We start from the raw sequence: 18,556 nt of genomic DNA, 5'->3' as shown, positions 1-18,556 counted from the left end.
TAAAATATTGAAATAAAAATAAAAAATAATAATAATTAAAAAATTTATTTTAAATCAAAATTTTGGATTATTCAAATCTAGTTCTGATTTAAGGATTGAATTAAGTTCGAATTGAGTTCAAATTAGGACTTAAAAAAAATCTCAACCCAATCCATTAACACCCATTAAGAAAAAATTAAAAAAAAATCAAAATCAAAAAATAAAAATAAATTTTACACAATGCTCACAAGGTCTACAAAGTTGACTATATATCAAAAGGAAAAAAAATAGTTGCAATCAATGTACAATTGCGCCAAGTTCTTTTAGTAGATCTTTGAACAATACATATTGAGTGCTTCAAGAAACAAATTTGAATAGCAAACCATAATTAATTCTTCTACAAACAAAGGGTATAAGAATGCAGCAAACAACAATATTGACAGTAGGGAATAAATAACACAAGCTTTACTATGACTATAGAACAATGATGTGCGACTCCTAAGAGAACCAAAATATCCCAATCCATGTGTTTACCTGCCTGGCAGAAATAGATCACTCTCTTCCTGCTCTTCATGCATATTCATTCTCCGGCTGCTCATGCCACCGCCTGTTTCTTCTCACTGTTCCTGCTTCGGAATGGTGAAAGGATGGAAAAAGACCGTGAAACTGCAACAGAATACATCTTATGTGAAAGTGCTATCAAACCAACAATATATCAGAACAGCTACAGCAATTCGAGTAACCTGTTACTTATAAGAGAAAAAAAAAAGAAACAGAAAGCTAATTTTTGACTGGAAATTATCAGAGCATTCAACTTCATAGTAAATCTGATAAAGAGGTTGGAAGTTTACCTTTTACCTTTAGATGGTGCAGTATAAGTATGATCATAAGAGAAGTTCATAAATACATCAATCAGAATATGAAGGTCTACGACATGTAGGTACTCTATTTTGAACTCTATACCTGAGCTTAGGCAAGTGGTGATGGATGCAACCACAAAGATTAAAGAGATGCATTTGAGTATCACCTCTTTTCTACATTATCATTTGCGAAAAACACAAGCAGTGAAGCTAGCGGCCTCCAGAATTGCATATGGATATAAAATCATTTTAAATAATATTAGATATAGATATAAATACTTTGCACACTTTTTATTCAACTACGGTTTCACCACAAGCTCACGTAGGGCTTCCAAAACTTCTTGTCTTGACAGCATAAATGCTATAGAAGTTGCCGGTAAGAATAACAATGTATTCCAGACAAAAGGAGTTTTTCCTTCTTGATGTGTTCAATTATTTTAATTAAGTTGTAGAAGTAGCTGAGCCAAATACTAAACACAAAACCGTAAGCTACAATACCTAGTGGCTAAGATCTTACCATCATTGGAGGAAGTGGCAGCAATAGCTTGATCATCCAAAGTAGTATCTGAATCCTGATTACCTTCAGCTGAAGTTGAGTTGTGGCCCTTCCGGCCAAATTTCAGCAGCTTTCTAAAACCTTTTGCTTCCTTGCTTCGAGGCTTCTCAAGTGTTTCATGAGTTTGATGCCCTGAATCCAGAACCTCAAAATTGGAGACACGAACCATAGCATCCTCAACATGCAGTGCAACTGTTTCAGAATCCGTTGCAGATAGACCACCATCATACTGTGAAATAGTGTTCATAGGATCGTCAAAGGAGCTTAACTTGGCATAAGGGGCTTCATAAGGCTTTTCCATTGAAGTTGAGCCTACAAATTTAGGAGGTTCACTCCTTGGCTGAGGAATGACAACCTGATCAGAATGAGAACCAATCCTGAATCAGTGTTTGATGAACAATTATGGAACAATGAAGATGGAAGTTTCATTTATGACAATGCAAGTGCTCTGAGCAAAAGCATCAGGGAGACAGTCAACTAGTAAAGTATTGAGAGCATAAAGTTCCTAAGGTGGTTAGTAGCCATATTCATTCCACAACAGTTATCCCCTCAAGAATGGAGCAAAGGAAAGCACTGAGCAAAACCGTCAACCTTAATGGAATAAATATGTGAATTTGAAATTACAAACTAAGAATAACAATTCACTGTTTACCCCAAATGAAATCCCAATTAGAAATAGGATATTTGCCAAAAAAAAAAGGACATACACTCTTATAATCTTTTTCTAAGAGAAATGTAGCATTTATTTAAGTATACCTCTGGGTGATTCTGCAGTTCATCCAGCTTGCTTTGACTAGAATCCCCAACCTGACTTATAGTAATAGATGAAGGTGGTGCATGAGTAAATGCATAAACTATAACTGAACCATCTCCATGAGATCTTTCTTTCTTGCCTATTATCTCATCGGGTTGCTGGACAGTAGGTGCAGCAACCACATTGTCTTCGAGCACCACCACAGTCTTCTCGATGACATGATTGTCCTCACTAGTGCTAGGTGATTTTTCATTGGTTGGTTTTGTGCCATCAGAAACTTGAGAAGTTCTGCTTTCAAGTTCTTTCTTCACTGGGTCTTTGGTAGCTATTTTAGCTTCAACTCTTTCAGATAAAGTTTTTGTTTTAATTCTGAGTTCTGGAAGAGTTGTTGATTTACTTTGATCTAGTTGTGTAATTTCAGTAATCTTTTTCTCGGGCTCATCAGGCACATTTCTCTTGGGACCTTGATCTGCAGTTGCTGGCTTAATGGTAGAAGCACGATAAGTGGAACTGCTTTTCGGATCTGAGAGTCGTTTCATACGGAGAGACTCTGTCTTTGCTTCTGAAATGCACCCACTACTTTCTTTTTTAACCTCAGGCAAAGCTGATGTTGATCGAGTCAAGCCATTGTTACTTCCATTTAATCTGCTAGATTTGGTAGCTTTCTGGAGATCACTGAAACCATTTGAAGAGGTTTGGGGTGCCAATTTCCTTAAGGGTGAAGAAGCAGGCTCTGCATCACTAAACTTTGATCCTTTGAGAGGACTTGGTGAAGGTTTTGCAGCCAAATGGGATTTTGGCTGGGTGGTAGTGGACCCACTTCTTGCAGCTATCCTCTTTTCCCTCTCTCTTTTCAATGCATCCAGACGCTTTCTTTCTTCCTCTTCCTAGAATTAGGAAAATCCATAGTCAGAAAAAAGTACAGAGAAAGAAACCTGGCATTCTAGTAGGACACATTAATATGATTATACTTGTTATTTGCAAAATATACTTTTGGTCTTTGACCACTATGTGTAAATCTACACCAAATTGGATGTGAAATAAATCCTCAAACAATCCATTAATAGCACTATTATAGCAGATTCAAATCTGATGTTTGGCCGAAAGTGCTCCGGACCTGGATCTAGCTCATTTAGCACTAGACTAAGCAAATATTTATAAAATTATTTTTATATCTATAGTTTTTCTGGGTCTCAATAACGTGTCCTCACACCACATTGGAAATATATCATTTGCAAGATATACATATATACAACTACATCAGAAGAGCCAAAGAAGAGTTACCTCAGTTTCATCTGAAGAACTGACTTGCAATTTTTACTACCTTACAATGTTAAACATGCTGGCTTAGAATTGTGAAGCACGCTCAAAAATCCCACAAAAACTCGAATAACAGTTCATTGCAGATTAATACAAATAATGTAGTGTAGAATGTGAGGTCATAAGCACTGTTCTTTATGCACTTAAATAAGGCTTTCATCCAAAAGATGCTTAGAAGATTACTCAAAGAACAGTTAAAGACTTATGCTGTGAATGAAATACTTTCAGGGGAGAGAAAAACAATCGCATACGAGTTTTTAAGGAAACTAGGATAAACATGATGATTATTTATCCTGCATGTTTTTTAGAATGTGATTACCCTTCTAAATACTATTTTATGTCTAGCACTTTGTTTATGATCAGCAATTAGAGTAATGTGTACACTTCCCAGAAAGATATTGTGAATGAATCATGAGAATTACCCTTTCTTTCTTCATTTTCTGGAGATCACCTTTATAAGATCGCAGCTTCTCTGCTCGTTTTTGAGCTTCTGTCAACAAACTAAGCTTTGAGGATGCACCCTTTTTTGCCAGTACATCCCTCCTTTTCTCCAAGCTGTCATTTGATGCTTTCAAGTTTTTCTCCTTGTCTGATTTCTTTGGTTCCTCTTTTGTGTTTGTAGAGAGGTCTTCTTCGTGACTAGCTATCACTTTGATGGTGTTCTCAACAGGAAGCTCAAAATCATAATCCATAACTGGATCATATCCTATAGATAAACTTTCCATTGCACGATCAGGAACCATAGACAACTCATCTGGTTCATAAAAAAGTTGGGTTTTAGCATTATCATTAGAGTCTTGAGGCTCCTCATGAGTTGTGGGGATCTCAGAATCCATCCCAATAATAGCTATGTTGCCTGATCCAACTTCTGGCAAGTCTGACCTATAAGGGATCAAGAAGGACTCATCTGTCATAGTGTATGAAGAGTTCTTCAGTGCATTATCAATTCGCTCATTGGTAGGATCAATGAGTGGATCAGAAGACCTCATAACACTCAATTGCTTGTCTTCCCCATAAATCATGAACTCTTCACTACTCCTCTGCCGATATGCTCCGCCTGAGCCTTCTATCTCTTTGAACTGGTTATCTATTGCATCTCTTCCGTAGCTTGAAACTAACAAGTGATCATCAGAAGTTGCCTGCTTCATTCGTCTTGCCTTCCCATTAATAGAATCAATTCCTAGTATCTTGTGGTCATTGAATTCATCGTAATCTCGTTCAAAAGGGACAATGGGATCAGCTTCAAGTTTGCTTTGTTTTTTTTTTGATGGAGGATCTTTTTCTCCTGCAAACATGTCTTTATCAGCTCTTCTTGATTTTTCTTCAGCATTTAGTAAGAAACTTTGAAATGCTTGCCAATTTCCAGAATCTGCCTCCTCTCCAAATAAACCTTTATCGTTGCCATATGCATCTGAATATTCAACAGGTTTTGTTCCATGATCTTTTTTTGAAATTCGCTTGGAGTGTTTGTGCTTGCTTTCTCGTACTTCAGGATGTGCATCTTCACTTTCTTCTTCTGATTCAGATCCAGAAGCAGACTGTTGGTCACCTTCAGAATTCTTAGCTCCATGCTTCTGGGATGCAATATAATTTAAGTTGCGAATAACAACAACACCAGACTTCTTCTTTCCCGAACGACCACTTTTTTTATGAGATTTATGCCCATGAGAACTTTCGTTCTCAAGATCTGATGGATTTCCATCTGTATCGTCCTGTGATTGTGAGCTCCTATCCCAAGCCTCGGATTCAATATCTTTACTATCCATTGATTGCCTTTTTGAACCCTTTCTGCGAGAACTGTTATATCGAGGATCCTCCACTGGAGGATAAGGAGGATGAAAATACGGAGCACTTCCTGGAAAGTTCTGGTAATAGGGAATTCCCTGCATGGGATATGGTTGAAACATAGGAGGAGGACCTGGTGGAGTATGCATAGGCCACTGTGGATAAGTGGGAGGCTGAAATTGACCTTGAAAATACTCCGGGTGAGGTGGTACTTTTGATTCTGAAGGGATCTTCTTATCTGGAAAAGAAACTGATGATTAAGATACAGTGGTTTGCAATGTACGAATTAGAACCAACATAAAGTTAGCAATGGGATGAATCAGACAATGTTCTTGCAAACAGTGCTTCCGTTTCACTGAAGTATTTTTTTCCATTCATGATTTAATCAGCCTAGTCATTTGAAGAATGCTACATGAGATTCAGATAACAATAATCTCAACAACAGTTGTTTAAATAATATTATATAAGATTTAGATAATAATAATCCCATCAAAAGTGAGATTAAGAACTGATCATTTTTCTCAAAAATTTTGAACCAGGATTAGAAAGCCAACCAGACAAAATAAGAATTGATTTATTGTAAGACACAAGAAATTGCAATGTTGAGAGCATCAATATGGGGAAGCTTCTTGACAATTTCAATTGCACACAAACCTTGAGTTTCCAAAGGCATTTGGTCATCAACTAACATATTCTAGATAGCTAAATATAACATTGCCGAACTTCATCTTTACTAAAATAGTATGAATTATTTGAATTGGAGCCATCTTTTTTTAACAGTGATATTAATGTAAAGTGAGTTTAGCAAACATATTTAGAGCATATATACCAGATTTTCCATTGCTATCAGCAACCATATCACCAGCATACACAGATTGTGAATCCCCATGATCTTTCTGAGCCATAACATCTGCAGTAAATATAATGCCTGAGGCATTCAAAGCAGAAAATTCAGACCGCATTGACATTGTTTCTACAGCCTCGACTTCAAGCCATTGTCCAGTCTCATGCTTTTTCTTCCATAAATCCATAAAGGATACGCAGGCTTCCCTGTTTTACAATGTGGAATATGTGAAAGCCTTAAGGTTTGCATTGTCACTATACCACAATTTTAAGAAATGACCAGTACAAGTTATGAATACAAGAACCAATACTGGTTTCCGAATGTATTAACAAAAGAAAATTTGATCGAAAACACGTACTTTAGACGTGAGGCACCAAAATTTTCAGAGAAAGAGATCAAATCTAGCAGCGTGTCCATGTCAAAACCAGCAGCTGCAGCACGTGCAAAGGCCATGCCTTGTTCTTTGCGCAATACCATTTTCCGAGTCTCAAGAACTTTCAAAAGATGAACTCTGCACAAAAAGAGAGAAAAAAAAGAGGGAATGTAAAATGCATAAGAATAAGATTTAGTTTACATTAGAAGCTTTCAAGAGGACAAATTGACAAAGAATACTTGAAGGCAATATTGGCAACCATAGAAGCAGAAGACTAGTTTTTCAAGTACCATTCAAATCACATGATCAAATTATTTCATTAACAGCAAAGCAGAAAAATATAGATATTGAATTTTTTTCTCTTATTTACCAATTAATTATTTATTTAACATCTTATGTGTTGGAAACTAGGAGTTAATAGTATCATGGGAACCGAAGAGTCTCTGTTGGAAACTAGGAGTTAATAGTGTTTACTGGTATCATAGAAACCGAAGAGTCTCTTTCTTGTAAAGTGTGAGTGTATCATCTCTTGTATAAATTAGGTACCTGCTAAGTAATAAGTTCTAAGTTTTGGACTCACAAAGTCCTGAGTCTTGATTACTCTTTACATGGTATCAAAGCCTGAGGTTTGTCTCTTTCTTCTCAAATCCAGAAGACAACACCTACCAGACAAGGTCGCCTCTTCTTCCTCTGCTTCACTAGCTTATCACTGTTACTATGGCCTCATCCTCATCCTCATCCTCATCGAGCATGGTCCAGCAAGGTTCAGGTCCAGAAAAGCCCCTTTTCATTTGCCTTTTCAGGAACTCCCTCTATTACCTCTGAGAAACTCAATGGCAAAAATTATATGGATTGGTCTTCGGCTGTTGAGATTTGGTTCCTTGGTCAAGGGCTTTCAGATCACCTCGAAACTCAAGTAGCGGAGCATGATGATGCATCGAAGGCTGAATGGCAGAGAGTTGATTATCAGCTGGTGTCTCTTCTTTGGCAGTCTATTGACCCATCACTCTTGGTTCATTATCGCTCCTACAAGTCCTGTTATGATATCTGGAAAAAAGCTAAGAGTGTTTATGCCAATGACATTCAACGGCTCTATGATTCTGTCCATAATTTGGCAACTCTTCAGATGCAGGATCATGACTTAACTTTGTATCTCAACAAAGCCCAGTCCACGATTCATCAAGTCAAGATGCACCTAACATACAGCGATCCCAGTTAAGTGTTGGAGAAATTGGATCAGATGTATATGGTGTTTGTTCTTCACGGATTACATAAGAATTTTGACAGTGTCAAGAATCAAGTCCTTACCAACCCAAATATTCCTACTGTCGATGAACTCATTGATCGGTTGGTTCGTGTGCCATTGACAGATGGGTCTCTCAAAACTGAAGATGATTCTGCTATACTCTTTACCAACTCTGATCGTGGAGGCCGGGGTTGTGGACGTGGGAGAGGAGGTCGTGGAAATTGACCACAGTGTTCCCATTGTAATCGAATAGGACATACTCGAGATCGATGCTTCACTTTACATGGCTTCCCAGCAAAATCTGCAAATATGTCACAGGTGCAAGTGGTAGACTCAGCCAAGAAAGATGAATCTCTACAAGAAAACAAGTTCGTCGTGTCTAACGACGAATATAAAGAGTTCCTTAATTTCAAAGCTGCTTCTAGCGATGTAGCAGCCCTAGAACTTCAATCTGGTAATTCTTCGGTTTGCTTTTCTCACTCTTTGCCCTCTTCCTCCTGGATTCTGGACTCCGGTGCATCCGACCATATTGCTGGTAATCCTTCATTGCTTTCAAACTTGTCTTCCACAAAAAAAAACCCATGTTATAACCCTTGCAGATGGTTCAAAAATACAACCTGCTGGAGTAGGCAAAATTTCTCCCCTTCCTACTCTAAATTTAGATTCTGTTCTTCTTGTTCCCGGCAGCCCGTTTAATTTACTATCAATTAGTAAGTTAACTCGCTCTCTCAATTGCTCAGTAACCTTTCTTCCGGATTCTTTTCATATCCAGGACCGGAGTACGGGATAGATGATTGGCGCAGGCTCTGAGTCGCATGGGCTCTACTTCCTTCAATCTTCATCCTCTACAGTTTGTGCTGCGGCTGATTCTCCAGATACTCTTCATAATCGTCTAGGACATCCAAGTCTGAGTAAGTTGAAAAAGATGGTTCCTAGATTTTCTCATTTACAATCTCTCCAATGTGAACCTTGCCAACTTGGTAAGCATGTTCGTTATTCCTACAAAAATAAGAAAGCTAGTCGATCCAAGTTTCCTTTTGAGTTAATCCACTCTGATGTTTGGGGACCTTGTCGCACCACTTCTGTTCTAGGTTTTCGTTATTTTGTTACCTTTATAGATGATTATTCAAGATGTACTTGGATCTACTTAATGAAAGAACGATCTGAACTATTTGAGAATTTTAAGAAGTTTTGTTCCGAGGTTTCTACCCAATTTGGTCGTACAATCCACATCTTCCATAGTGATAATGCTAAAGAATACTTCTCTTCTTCATTCAACTCTTTTGTGATCGCTAAAGGCATGATTCATCAGTCTAGTTGCTCACACACATCACAACAAAATGGTATTGCAGAAAGAAAACATCGACATTTGCTTGATACTACTCGTACTTTATTGCTTCAAGCTAATGTTCCTCTAAGTTTTTGGGCTGATGCAGTTCTTACCACAGGATATTTGATCAATCGAATGCCATCTTCAGTATTGGGTAATCAGGTTCCTCACTCCCTTTTGTTTCCCAATGAACCAACATACAAGATACCTCTGCGTATCTTTGGATGTACTTGTTTTGTGCATGATTTATCTCCAGGAAAAGATAAACTCGCAGCCAAAGCAATTAAATGTATCTTCCTTGGATATTCAAGGGTTCAGAAAGGTTACAAATGTTATTCTCCTTCGTTGCATCGGTTCTTTATCTCTGCCGATGTGACTTTCTTTGAGAATACACCATTCTTCACCTCCAAAGAAGAAACTGTCATTCCATCCCCGATCTTGCCAATACCCTTTCTTGATACAACCACTCCTGAGTCCAATGTTCAAGAAGGATCTCCTCATTTGATCACTTATCAGCGTCATTCCCGCAATGTTCCGACTCCTCAACCAGCTCCTGTTCATGAGCCCAGTGCTTCAGTGCCTGACCGAGCATCCCAACCGATTTCGGATCCTTCTGATCTCCCAATTACGGTTCGCAAAGGTAACCGTATCACTCGTAACCCACATCCTATTTACAATTTTGTTAGTTATCATCGCCTTTCTCCTATACAATGTGCTTTCACTTCTTCCTTGTCCTCTGTTTCTATCCCAAAAAATGTACAGGAGGCCCTTTCTCATCCAGGATGGAGGCAGGCAATGATTGAAGAAATGCAAGCATTGAAGTTTAATCATACATGGTCCCTGGTTCCTTTACCCATAGGGAAAAATCCTGTTGGATGCCGATGGGTCTTTACTGTGAAGGTTGGGCCAAATGGCACTGTGAATCGACTTAAAGCACGCCTTGTGGCTAAAGGGTTCACTCAGATTTTTGGCCAAGATTATGGAGATACGTTTTCTCCAGTGGCAAAAATGGCTTCGGTTCGAATCTTTCTTTCCATGGCAGCCATGAACCAGTGGCCCTTACACCAGCTTGATATCAAGAATGCATTTCTGCATGGTGACCTATCTGAGGAGATTTATATGGAGCAACCACCTGGGTTTGCTGCTCAGGGAGAGTCAGGCCTGGTATGTAGACTCCACAAGTCCTTATATGGCCTTAAACAGTCTCCTCGATGTTGGTTCGGACGATTCAGCTTGGCTCTACAAGAATTTGGAATGATCAGAAGTAAAGTAGACCACTCAGTATTCTACAAGCATTCTTCGAGCCTATGCATGTATCTTGTGGTGTATGTAGACGATATTGTCATAACAGGAAATGACCACGCTGGAATTCAAAGATTGAAGGAACATTTACTCCGTCATTTTGAAACAAAGGACTTGGGAAAACTGAGATATTTTCTTGGAATAGAGGTTGCTCAGTCCAAGTCAGGAGTCGCCATATCCCAGAGAAAATATGCCCTCGATATCCTTGAAGAAACTGGAATGTTAAATTGCAAACCAGTAGAGAACCCAATGGATCCAAATGTCAAACTTCTTCCTGATCAAGGAGAACTATTCTCTGATCACAGCAGATATCGAAGATTGGTGGGGAAGCTAAATTATCTCACTATCACTAGACCAGACATTGCTTTTGCTGTCAGTGTAGTAAGCCAGTTCCTAAATTCCCCTCGTACTGAACATTGGGATGTTGTTGTCCGAATTTTGAGATTCATTAAAGGGTCGCCTGGAAAAGGATTGGTGTATGAAAATAGGGGACACAAAGAAATTACTGGCTATGCTGATGTAGATTGGGCTGGGTCCCCAAGTGATAGGAGATCCACCTCTGGGTATTGTATTCTATTTGGTGGAAACCTCATCTCTTGGAAGAGCAAGAAACAGAATGTGGTTGCACGATCAAGCGCTCAAGCAGAGTATCGAGCTATAGCCCTTGCTACGTGTGAACTGATATGGTCAAAACAACTCATTGCTGAGTTGAATTTCTGTGAGGTTGGAACGATGAGGTTAATATGTGATAATCAAGCAGCTCTCCATATTGCTTCTAACCCAATGTTCCATGAACGAACAAAGCACATAGAAATGGATTGTCATTTTATCCGTGAGAAAGTTGTTTCTGGAGAAATCACCACGTCCTTCGTCAACTCTAATGATCAGCTGGCAGACTTGCTCACCAAAGCTCTTCGAGGACCAAGGATTGCGTATCTCAGCAACAAGTTGGATGCCTTTGATATCTACGCTCCAACTGGAGGGGGAATGTTGGAAACTAGGAGTTAATAGTATCATGGGAACCGAAGAGTCTCTGTTGGAAACTAGGAGTTAATAGTGTTTACTGGTATCATAGAAACCGAAGAGTCTCTTTCTTGTAAAGTGTGTGTGTATCATCTCTTGTATAAATTAGGTACCTGCTAAGTAATAAGTTCTAAGTTTTGGACTCACAAAGTCCTGAGTCTTGATTACTCTTTACATTATGCAGAAAGCCTTGCATCTTAGATAATACAACTACTGTTACTTTTGCACGCTTAGAAGAGCAAATTACAGATAATAAAATATGAACAGCATGTTAAATTGCTCATACTTTGAATTTTCCTGAGGCTTGGCAGATCCATTAGAATCAGGTGGGTCAGGTTGTGAGCCAGGCTGTACATAAGACAACACACTCAGAACAACGTACAGCAAACAAATACTTGCATAAAAATGTGAACATGTGTGGCATACAACCATCTATACATGCCTAAGAAGGAATGTTTTAACAAGTTGTTCGATATATCATAATCAAAAATGAGCTGATACAAATATTTGTCAATACTTCCTGAATAAGTTGCATGTATTTTCTATAATCATTTGATTGTTTAATGAAAGTTATTTTTTCTTTCAAACTCCACACTTCCCTTGTGATACTTGAAAGGTTTAAGATCAAATTCAATTGAAATATAGCTTATTTTGTATTTTGATCTGTACACTAAAAACAAATATATGCAACTGTTGACACAGCAGATTACTTTTGGTAAAACATTTAGATCACGTACAATGGATAAAAATCAGAATAACCTTGATATTCAAATATCTTAAGTTTTTTTTTTAATTAGTATATGTATTATTTTAAAAACCAAAAGATGATTTCCTCGGTGATGAATATGTCAAGGATTCTAGTTAATCAGTTACAATCTATCATGATCTTTAGCCTCACATTCTTCAACTAAATTTTGAGTTCTAACATATGAAATGCTATTGTTGTGCAATTATCATGTTTTGATACATCATGTCTCCTCTTTTCATCAATATACAGGGGCATGCCAATGTTCAATTATTTGACAAAATTCATGGTACTTTAGAGGTTTATGTATATGCAATGTTATGAAAGCATATATGGATATATGACACATCTATAATCATTACCTTATATAGAACAATTGCCTTTCCAGCATCACTATCGACTGAAGTCTTGGTAACTACACATAAGCAAGTGATGGTAGCAAGGTTAGTATAACCAGAAGTACAAGAGTTGAATAAACCTCTGAAATCTGCTCAACAATATGATGAATCTATTTCATACACGTTGAAAATACACAGTCATCCACTTTGCTAAATCTTACAAAATTTAAATGAAAAAGGTACTGGCATAGATGATGAAGTATACTGAGGTTCCATAACAAGACACTCCTATACTGGCATAGATGATGTTAAGGTCATCAACCTAGTGAGATGTGATTATAGAAGAACTTCAAAGCTTATGGAATGCTTTGAGCATGTTGAAGTAATTTACATTAGTTCTGCTTACGTACTACAGGTGACAAAAAATTAATGCAAGGATTCTATTCAAGTAATGACATGACCATGGTACTAGTCTTATGGACTCAACTAGTTTAGCCACTTGGTCAGTCACTGCTAATATGCCTAAGTAATCTGAGTGTAAACATTTTTGATAGCCCCTTCATACCTTTAATTTCAAAACTAAATGAAGTAATTAGGTCAATCTACTTCACCTTCAAAAGTTTCTGCTGGTTTGCTTTGATGATCTTCTACCTGCCAAAACAATAGAAGAAAAAAAATCATCATGAGTTTTACAACTGACATATTAATGAGTATAAAAGGGATATTTACCGTGCTTAAGCCAGCATTTTCATTTCCTTGAATAGCAATTGCATTCTCAATCTGTAAGATCTCTTTTTCAATGGTAGTCACCCGCTCTAGGACCTCAGGTGTGCTCACAAAACGAACAAATCTGCTTGTATCAAAATTAGAAGCTAATTCAGGACCAGTAATTAACAACATGCCAAAAGTTCGTCAGAAGATAAAAGTATAATCACAATGTAGAGAAGTTAGGAGTTTATGAAGAAAAAACAATACACAGCAGTTTCTTGCAGAGCTAAGCACTTGAGGCCTTTTTCTTTACCTCTCCACAGTTCCTTTGGTGAACCATGCAGCATCATTATCTGGATCTGGCTCAAGGACTATGGAGTAACCACCTTTGGCGATCTGATCCTGGGCAGTCTTCAAATGAGGAAGAAAAGGAGTCAACAAGCCAGATGCAAGTTTCTCCGTTTTACCATTTGCTATGACGACCAAATCACACCTGTTGAAAATTACAAAAAAATAAACTACTTCCCAATAACATCCAGGAATCTACAAAAATATCTCTTGTAAAGATCCAGTCAACCCCAAGTCTACAACATTCTTTAATAGAATTGAGTTGAACGGCAGTATATTCTGCAAGCCACCATCCACTGAGATAACCCAAGACAGATGGATTCATAATAATCCGATCGATACCACATTGGCTTATATGAAATTTGGTTTACTAAGTAAGAAAGCAGGAAAGCATGAACTCTTACCACGATGGCAACATCCCTTTTCAAATTCTTCCAAGTAAAATAACAAAATTAACAATTTCTATTAGCAACCAATGTTACTGACAATATTTTCACTTGATTCATACATCTAAACTCCAAGTTAATAGCAGTCAGACTCCTTTCATTTTGAGGGAACAAACCCACTCTAAATCATGGCAAAACTCTTAAAAAAGGAACTTTTTTCCGATATAGAAAATCTTCAGCCAGATCCTATTCGCTTGCCTCGATGAAACCCTAGAACAAGAAACAATGATCTGAAACGTACCTGGTCCGAGTAGGCGTGAGCTGGAAGACCGCCGAATCTAGCAGAGCGTCCGACCTCATTGCCCTAGAGAGCAAATGCCTTCGGAAAAAAGCTTAGATCTTCAGACAAAGCCCAGATCTTTGATCCCTCTCCTCCCTCTCTCCCGCCTCCACTACTTGCCTCTATCCTCCCTATTCTCCACGGATCCCACTTCAGAAAAAATGGAGAACAAATGAATACAGCTGTTAACAGCGAGGGTGACTCGTACAAAAACAAATTTTGGAGCGGCAGTAGGCAAAGAACAAACTAAAAAAGTTACTTTTAATGCTGGAACACTCCTCAAAACAAAGGTAGCAAGTGGATCTTCAAAGAAAATAACTACAAGGTAAAGGTCAGGCGGAGGAGAGGTCACAGGAAAGAGGATTCCTGATCCTGAACAACAAAGAGTACACAAGATAAACAATTAAGACACTTGAAGCAATAAAATTCTTCCTTCAAAGAAGAGATAAAGTAGTGATCACAGTTGAGAGAGAGACAGGCCTCCGATTCGGACAGGACAACCGGGGGAATGGTGGAACACTACTAAAAAGCAGATTTTTTTAAAAAAAAAAGCCAAATGAGGTGCAAAATATGGAGTGGAAGTGGAATGGAAACAATTGAAGGAGCAGGAAGGCGGAGGGAGGGCATTTTGGGTATACATCGTCGCCTTTTCACCTCTTATGTCTTCTCGCACCAGAAACTCCCAAGCTTGGTATTTTCCTGGGTTAAACACATTTAATTGCCATGTTTTTAGCTAATCACGATCTAATCATTCTGCATTTTTACATAACCCAATCCTTGTTCATCGTAATATTTATATAGATATTTACTTTAATAGACTTTAGGATTATTTTGTTTCATGAATGTGAAAATATTTTATTGGATGTCTAATCTCTCGTAGAATAAAAATATTTCTTGTTATTTATTTATATGTATTTTATTGTAGGCTGTTCAGAATAAATAAATGATATCATTTTTTATTCTAATAAAAATAATTAAATTATAAGTTAATTTAAGCTTATTTATAATATAATTTTATAAATTATAAATTTGAATACTATATCTACCGCCCCTTGAGCTATTTGGTCTCGAGCGTCTACTGCAGAAAGCACTTCAAACGAAACTAGAAGAAAGGACGGACTTCTTTCTGACTGAAAGTCTCGATTGATGACTGATGTTTTCCTTGTCCTAAACTTGCTCAACATCTAATATCCTTGGTCAGTTAGCACTTCTCGAATTACTTTTATGATTGATGGAAAATTTTCATGGATTAAACTGGGTCGATTATCCTAAAATTAATTAGTATAAATTAGATACCTAATATCAATTAAAAAATAAATTAAACGAGTTGCTCATAACTACGGTGCATCAACAAAGTGTTCATGTAATTTCTCAAGCAGTCATAATTTAATTCCTAACTATGACACATCATGGAACATTTCCCTTCATGAAAAAGTTGGGCGGATATTGGATTGCTAGGTTACTTATCACTTCATATTTATCTTAACAGATCATCTTTATAATTAATCGGTGGAGAGGGCTTGGTGCAACCTAAGCATTTTGATTAAAGGTATGAAGAATTGATGATTCTTTTGACAAGGAGAGGCAAACTTGGCGTTGCAAAAGCTTTAAATTCTTTTCGTGATTTCGTTCACCTAATCTCTGTTTTTTTTTTCTAAAAGAAACTAAAAAAGAAAAAAAAACAAATATAAAAATGGTGCTAATAATGCAATTTGTTTAAAATTCATATATAATTTACCAATTTCACACCTCTTTTTATGTGCTTTTAGGGCCTTCTTAAAAAGCTTTATCATTTTTTATTGTAAAAAATGATTTTATTTTTAAATTTTTACACATAAGCCATCTAGTTATTTGTATTTTTATTTGTTTTTAAAAAGTACACGTTTGAGTTTCGACAAAATCAAATGAGAAACCGAAATCTGGAATTTGACAGAGAGACAAGATAATTAAAATAACTAATAAACAAAAAAAAAATTACATGAACAAATGGACTAACTTGCCAACTTTCCAAGCTTGCATGTACTGCGATGTTTCTAGCTCAGCTTAAATATATTTATTGGGGCAAGTAATGATTCGATTAAGAGCATCATTAGACTTCCATTTCGTGCTTAATTAAATTGTGATGTCTTTTTTCTAAACGACTATTCCATGTGCATTTATCATTAGCATATAATTCATTAACGTTGCATTTTAAAAAACAATATATAATTTTCCAACTCAATCTTTATTAATTCTGTAATTTTTCTTTTTCTTAAGTCAAATTAGATAGTACATGTATCCTCACATGTATTTAGTACTATTAATATTCATTGAATAATTACATTCAATTTGTCATTATAACAATTTAAGTACTATCTCTAAATATATATAGAGAAAATTAAATCATTGAATTATATATGGATAAAAAATAAAGTTATTATATATAATATACGTGGAAGGGCCCACTTGGCCTTCTTGTGGTGGTTGTGATGGGAGATATATAATTCTATATCTAATTTAAATTATATTTATATAAAATTGGCTACCCACATGAGATTCGAGCATATAAAAAATCTAATTAAGTTCTTCTAAAGTAGTGTCGGCGTTGGTTGTAATATATCTTTCACTTTTATTATTATTATTATTATTATTATTATTATTATTAGTAGGTGCTGACTTCTAAAGTTACAACTCAACCTAGCTGTGCAAGTACAAACTTGGTTGGAGAACAAATAGAAATGTTTATTTTATTATATATTTTGTGCTTTGGTTTTACTCAATTTTGTACTTTGATTTTTTTAAAAAATAAAATAAGGTATAGTAAAGTAACTATCTTATCAAAAAACTGATAATAAAATAAAAGTGGATAAAGTGAAAAATAAACATCCAATATTAAAGCATGATATATGAAGTATTTATATATTCATATCTAGATAACATAGGTAGGCATATGGTGCCCAGAAACTGACTTAATCTCAAGCAAGCAAGCTCGGGCCACCCTCTCGGATCGAGTTGGATCGATGTTGTCGTGCCACCATAGATTTGATTTTTAAGTAGGCACGAAGTCATTTTCATTCATTTATTTATTTAGGATTTTTATAATATTATCTTTGATATTTGTTCCAGCTAAATACGATGAATTATCAAGCCATCAACTGACATACGTCTTCTCCGGAAATTGGCAATGAGGATAATGAGAGAACCTAAAAGAAACTCCAAAGGAGCATTAGACTAGCGTTGCAAATCACTCTGACTCTCAAATTAATATTTATTTAAGGTGGTATATATTTAAAAAAAAGAAGAAGAAGAAGAGTAGATGGTACCATAGAGAGCATGTGTGAGAGTTTCGAAATTGAGAGTGCCTTGTACTTATTTTCTCTGGGATTTATATAGTTGTCAAAAGAACATCTCCACATTAAACACAGCATCATCCTCGTATGGGCTGATGGGGGGACCAAAGTCGTCGGCCATTAGTTGCCCCTCATTTCATAAAGCGCCACGTGTTGAAAGGAGGGCATCTAGAAAACAAATCTGATAAATACGGAAGGGTTTCTCCATTCACCTAGTGTCAAGTGTTTTAAAATATTCGCTATTGTTGTCTATATCTTCTAGAAAAATTAGCCTCATCAATGAGGGTTTCGTGTCGTTCTGATTCGAGGACAAATGAGCAAATGATGTCAATGTGAAGTAACTTTGAGGATAGATAAAATCGACAACTGAGACTGAGATATGTGTGATGTCAAGATATTAAATTGAGACAGAAAGGACTTCAATAGCTCAGGGTGAAATCTAGATGATGTCCGAATTTAAGATTGAGGCATGGAGAGTGTTGATAGCTATGACCAAGACATGGGTGATGTCGAAATCTAAGAGTGAGGCTGAAAACCTAGGTGATGCCAAGATATGAGACTGAGATTGAGACTAAGACCAAGGTGATATCAAGATCTAAGACTAAAGACTGAGTGATGTTGAGATTTGAGACTTAAGATTGAGTAAAGCTGGGATTTGAGACCGAGGGTGAGACATGAGTGATGTTGAGATCTGAGATTGAGATCGAGACTCGGTGTTGGTGCAGTTAGCACTAATTATCAAACTTAGGTTTTTGATGAATGACAAATGGATTAAAGTTAAGTGTTATATTTGTCTAACTTCTTTATTGAGTATGTAGGAATTGATGGATCTAGAAGACCTAATACCAGGCTTTTACCGGGCTAAAGCCTAGTTAGGTATGAGACATGATAACTGGCATAAACTCCAAATAGGTCAAGGTGCATCCTGATATGTAGCAGGAAGTTCAGTTGCATTTGCGGAACCTGACAGCTGGTTGAAGTCCAATTGAG

At 36.8% G+C, this 18,556-nt stretch overlaps 1 protein-coding gene across 3 annotated transcripts; it reads right to left on the bottom strand.

Moving 5' to 3' along the window:
* Positions 1–270: 270 nt before the first annotated feature.
* Positions 271–14,827, bottom strand: LOC121980930 (COP1-interacting protein 7-like). 3 transcript variants are annotated; one of them, XM_042533209.1, is made up of 14 exons: positions 14,699–14,827; positions 14,497–14,609; positions 14,199–14,387; positions 13,477–13,656; positions 13,185–13,305; positions 13,067–13,106; positions 12,480–12,532; positions 11,659–11,720; positions 6,457–6,609; positions 6,084–6,304; positions 3,892–5,492; positions 2,152–3,036; positions 1,357–1,750; positions 271–645 (listed from the first exon to the last, which is right to left on the bottom strand). In XM_042533209.1, exons 3-14 carry the CDS (start codon positions 14,255–14,257, stop codon positions 575–577), a joined length of 3,840 nt encoding a protein of 1,279 aa, XP_042389143.1. In that variant the 5' UTR covers positions 14,258–14,387; positions 14,497–14,609; positions 14,699–14,827; the 3' UTR covers positions 271–574. The 3 variants fall into 3 exon arrangements, with proteins under 3 accessions (XP_042389143.1, XP_042389146.1, XP_042389144.1); XM_042533212.1 differs by having other exon boundaries at positions 14,199–14,609; XM_042533210.1 differs by lacking the exon at positions 14,699–14,827 and having other exon boundaries at positions 14,497–14,657.
* Between the last annotated feature and the right edge of the window lie 3,729 nt (positions 14,828–18,556).

Source organism: Zingiber officinale, chromosome 5A (genome assembly GCF_018446385.1).
Source record: "Zingiber officinale cultivar Zhangliang chromosome 5A, Zo_v1.1, whole genome shotgun sequence".
Lineage (NCBI taxonomy): Eukaryota > Viridiplantae > Streptophyta > Magnoliopsida > Zingiberales > Zingiberaceae > Zingiber > Zingiber officinale.
The sequence above is the reverse complement of the archived record's forward strand: the minus strand, read 5'-3'. Positions and strand labels throughout refer to the sequence as shown.

What these genes read in the sequence shown, in the direction of transcription:
- LOC121980930 (XM_042533212.1), bottom strand. Translation starts at nt 14,257, where the DNA reads ATGAGGTCGGACGCTCTGCTAGATTCGGCGGTCTTCCAGCTCACGCCT. An exon ending in CTCACGCCTACTCGGACCAG is followed by an intron (nt 13,657 to 14,198) that starts GTACGTTTCAGA and finishes AATTTTCAACAG; the next exon opens with GTGTGATTTGGTCGTCATAG. An exon ending in AAGCCTCAGGAAAATTCAAA is followed by an intron (nt 6,610 to 11,658) that starts GTATGAGCAATT and finishes CTTTTTGTGCAG; the next exon opens with AGTTCATCTTTTGAAAGTTC.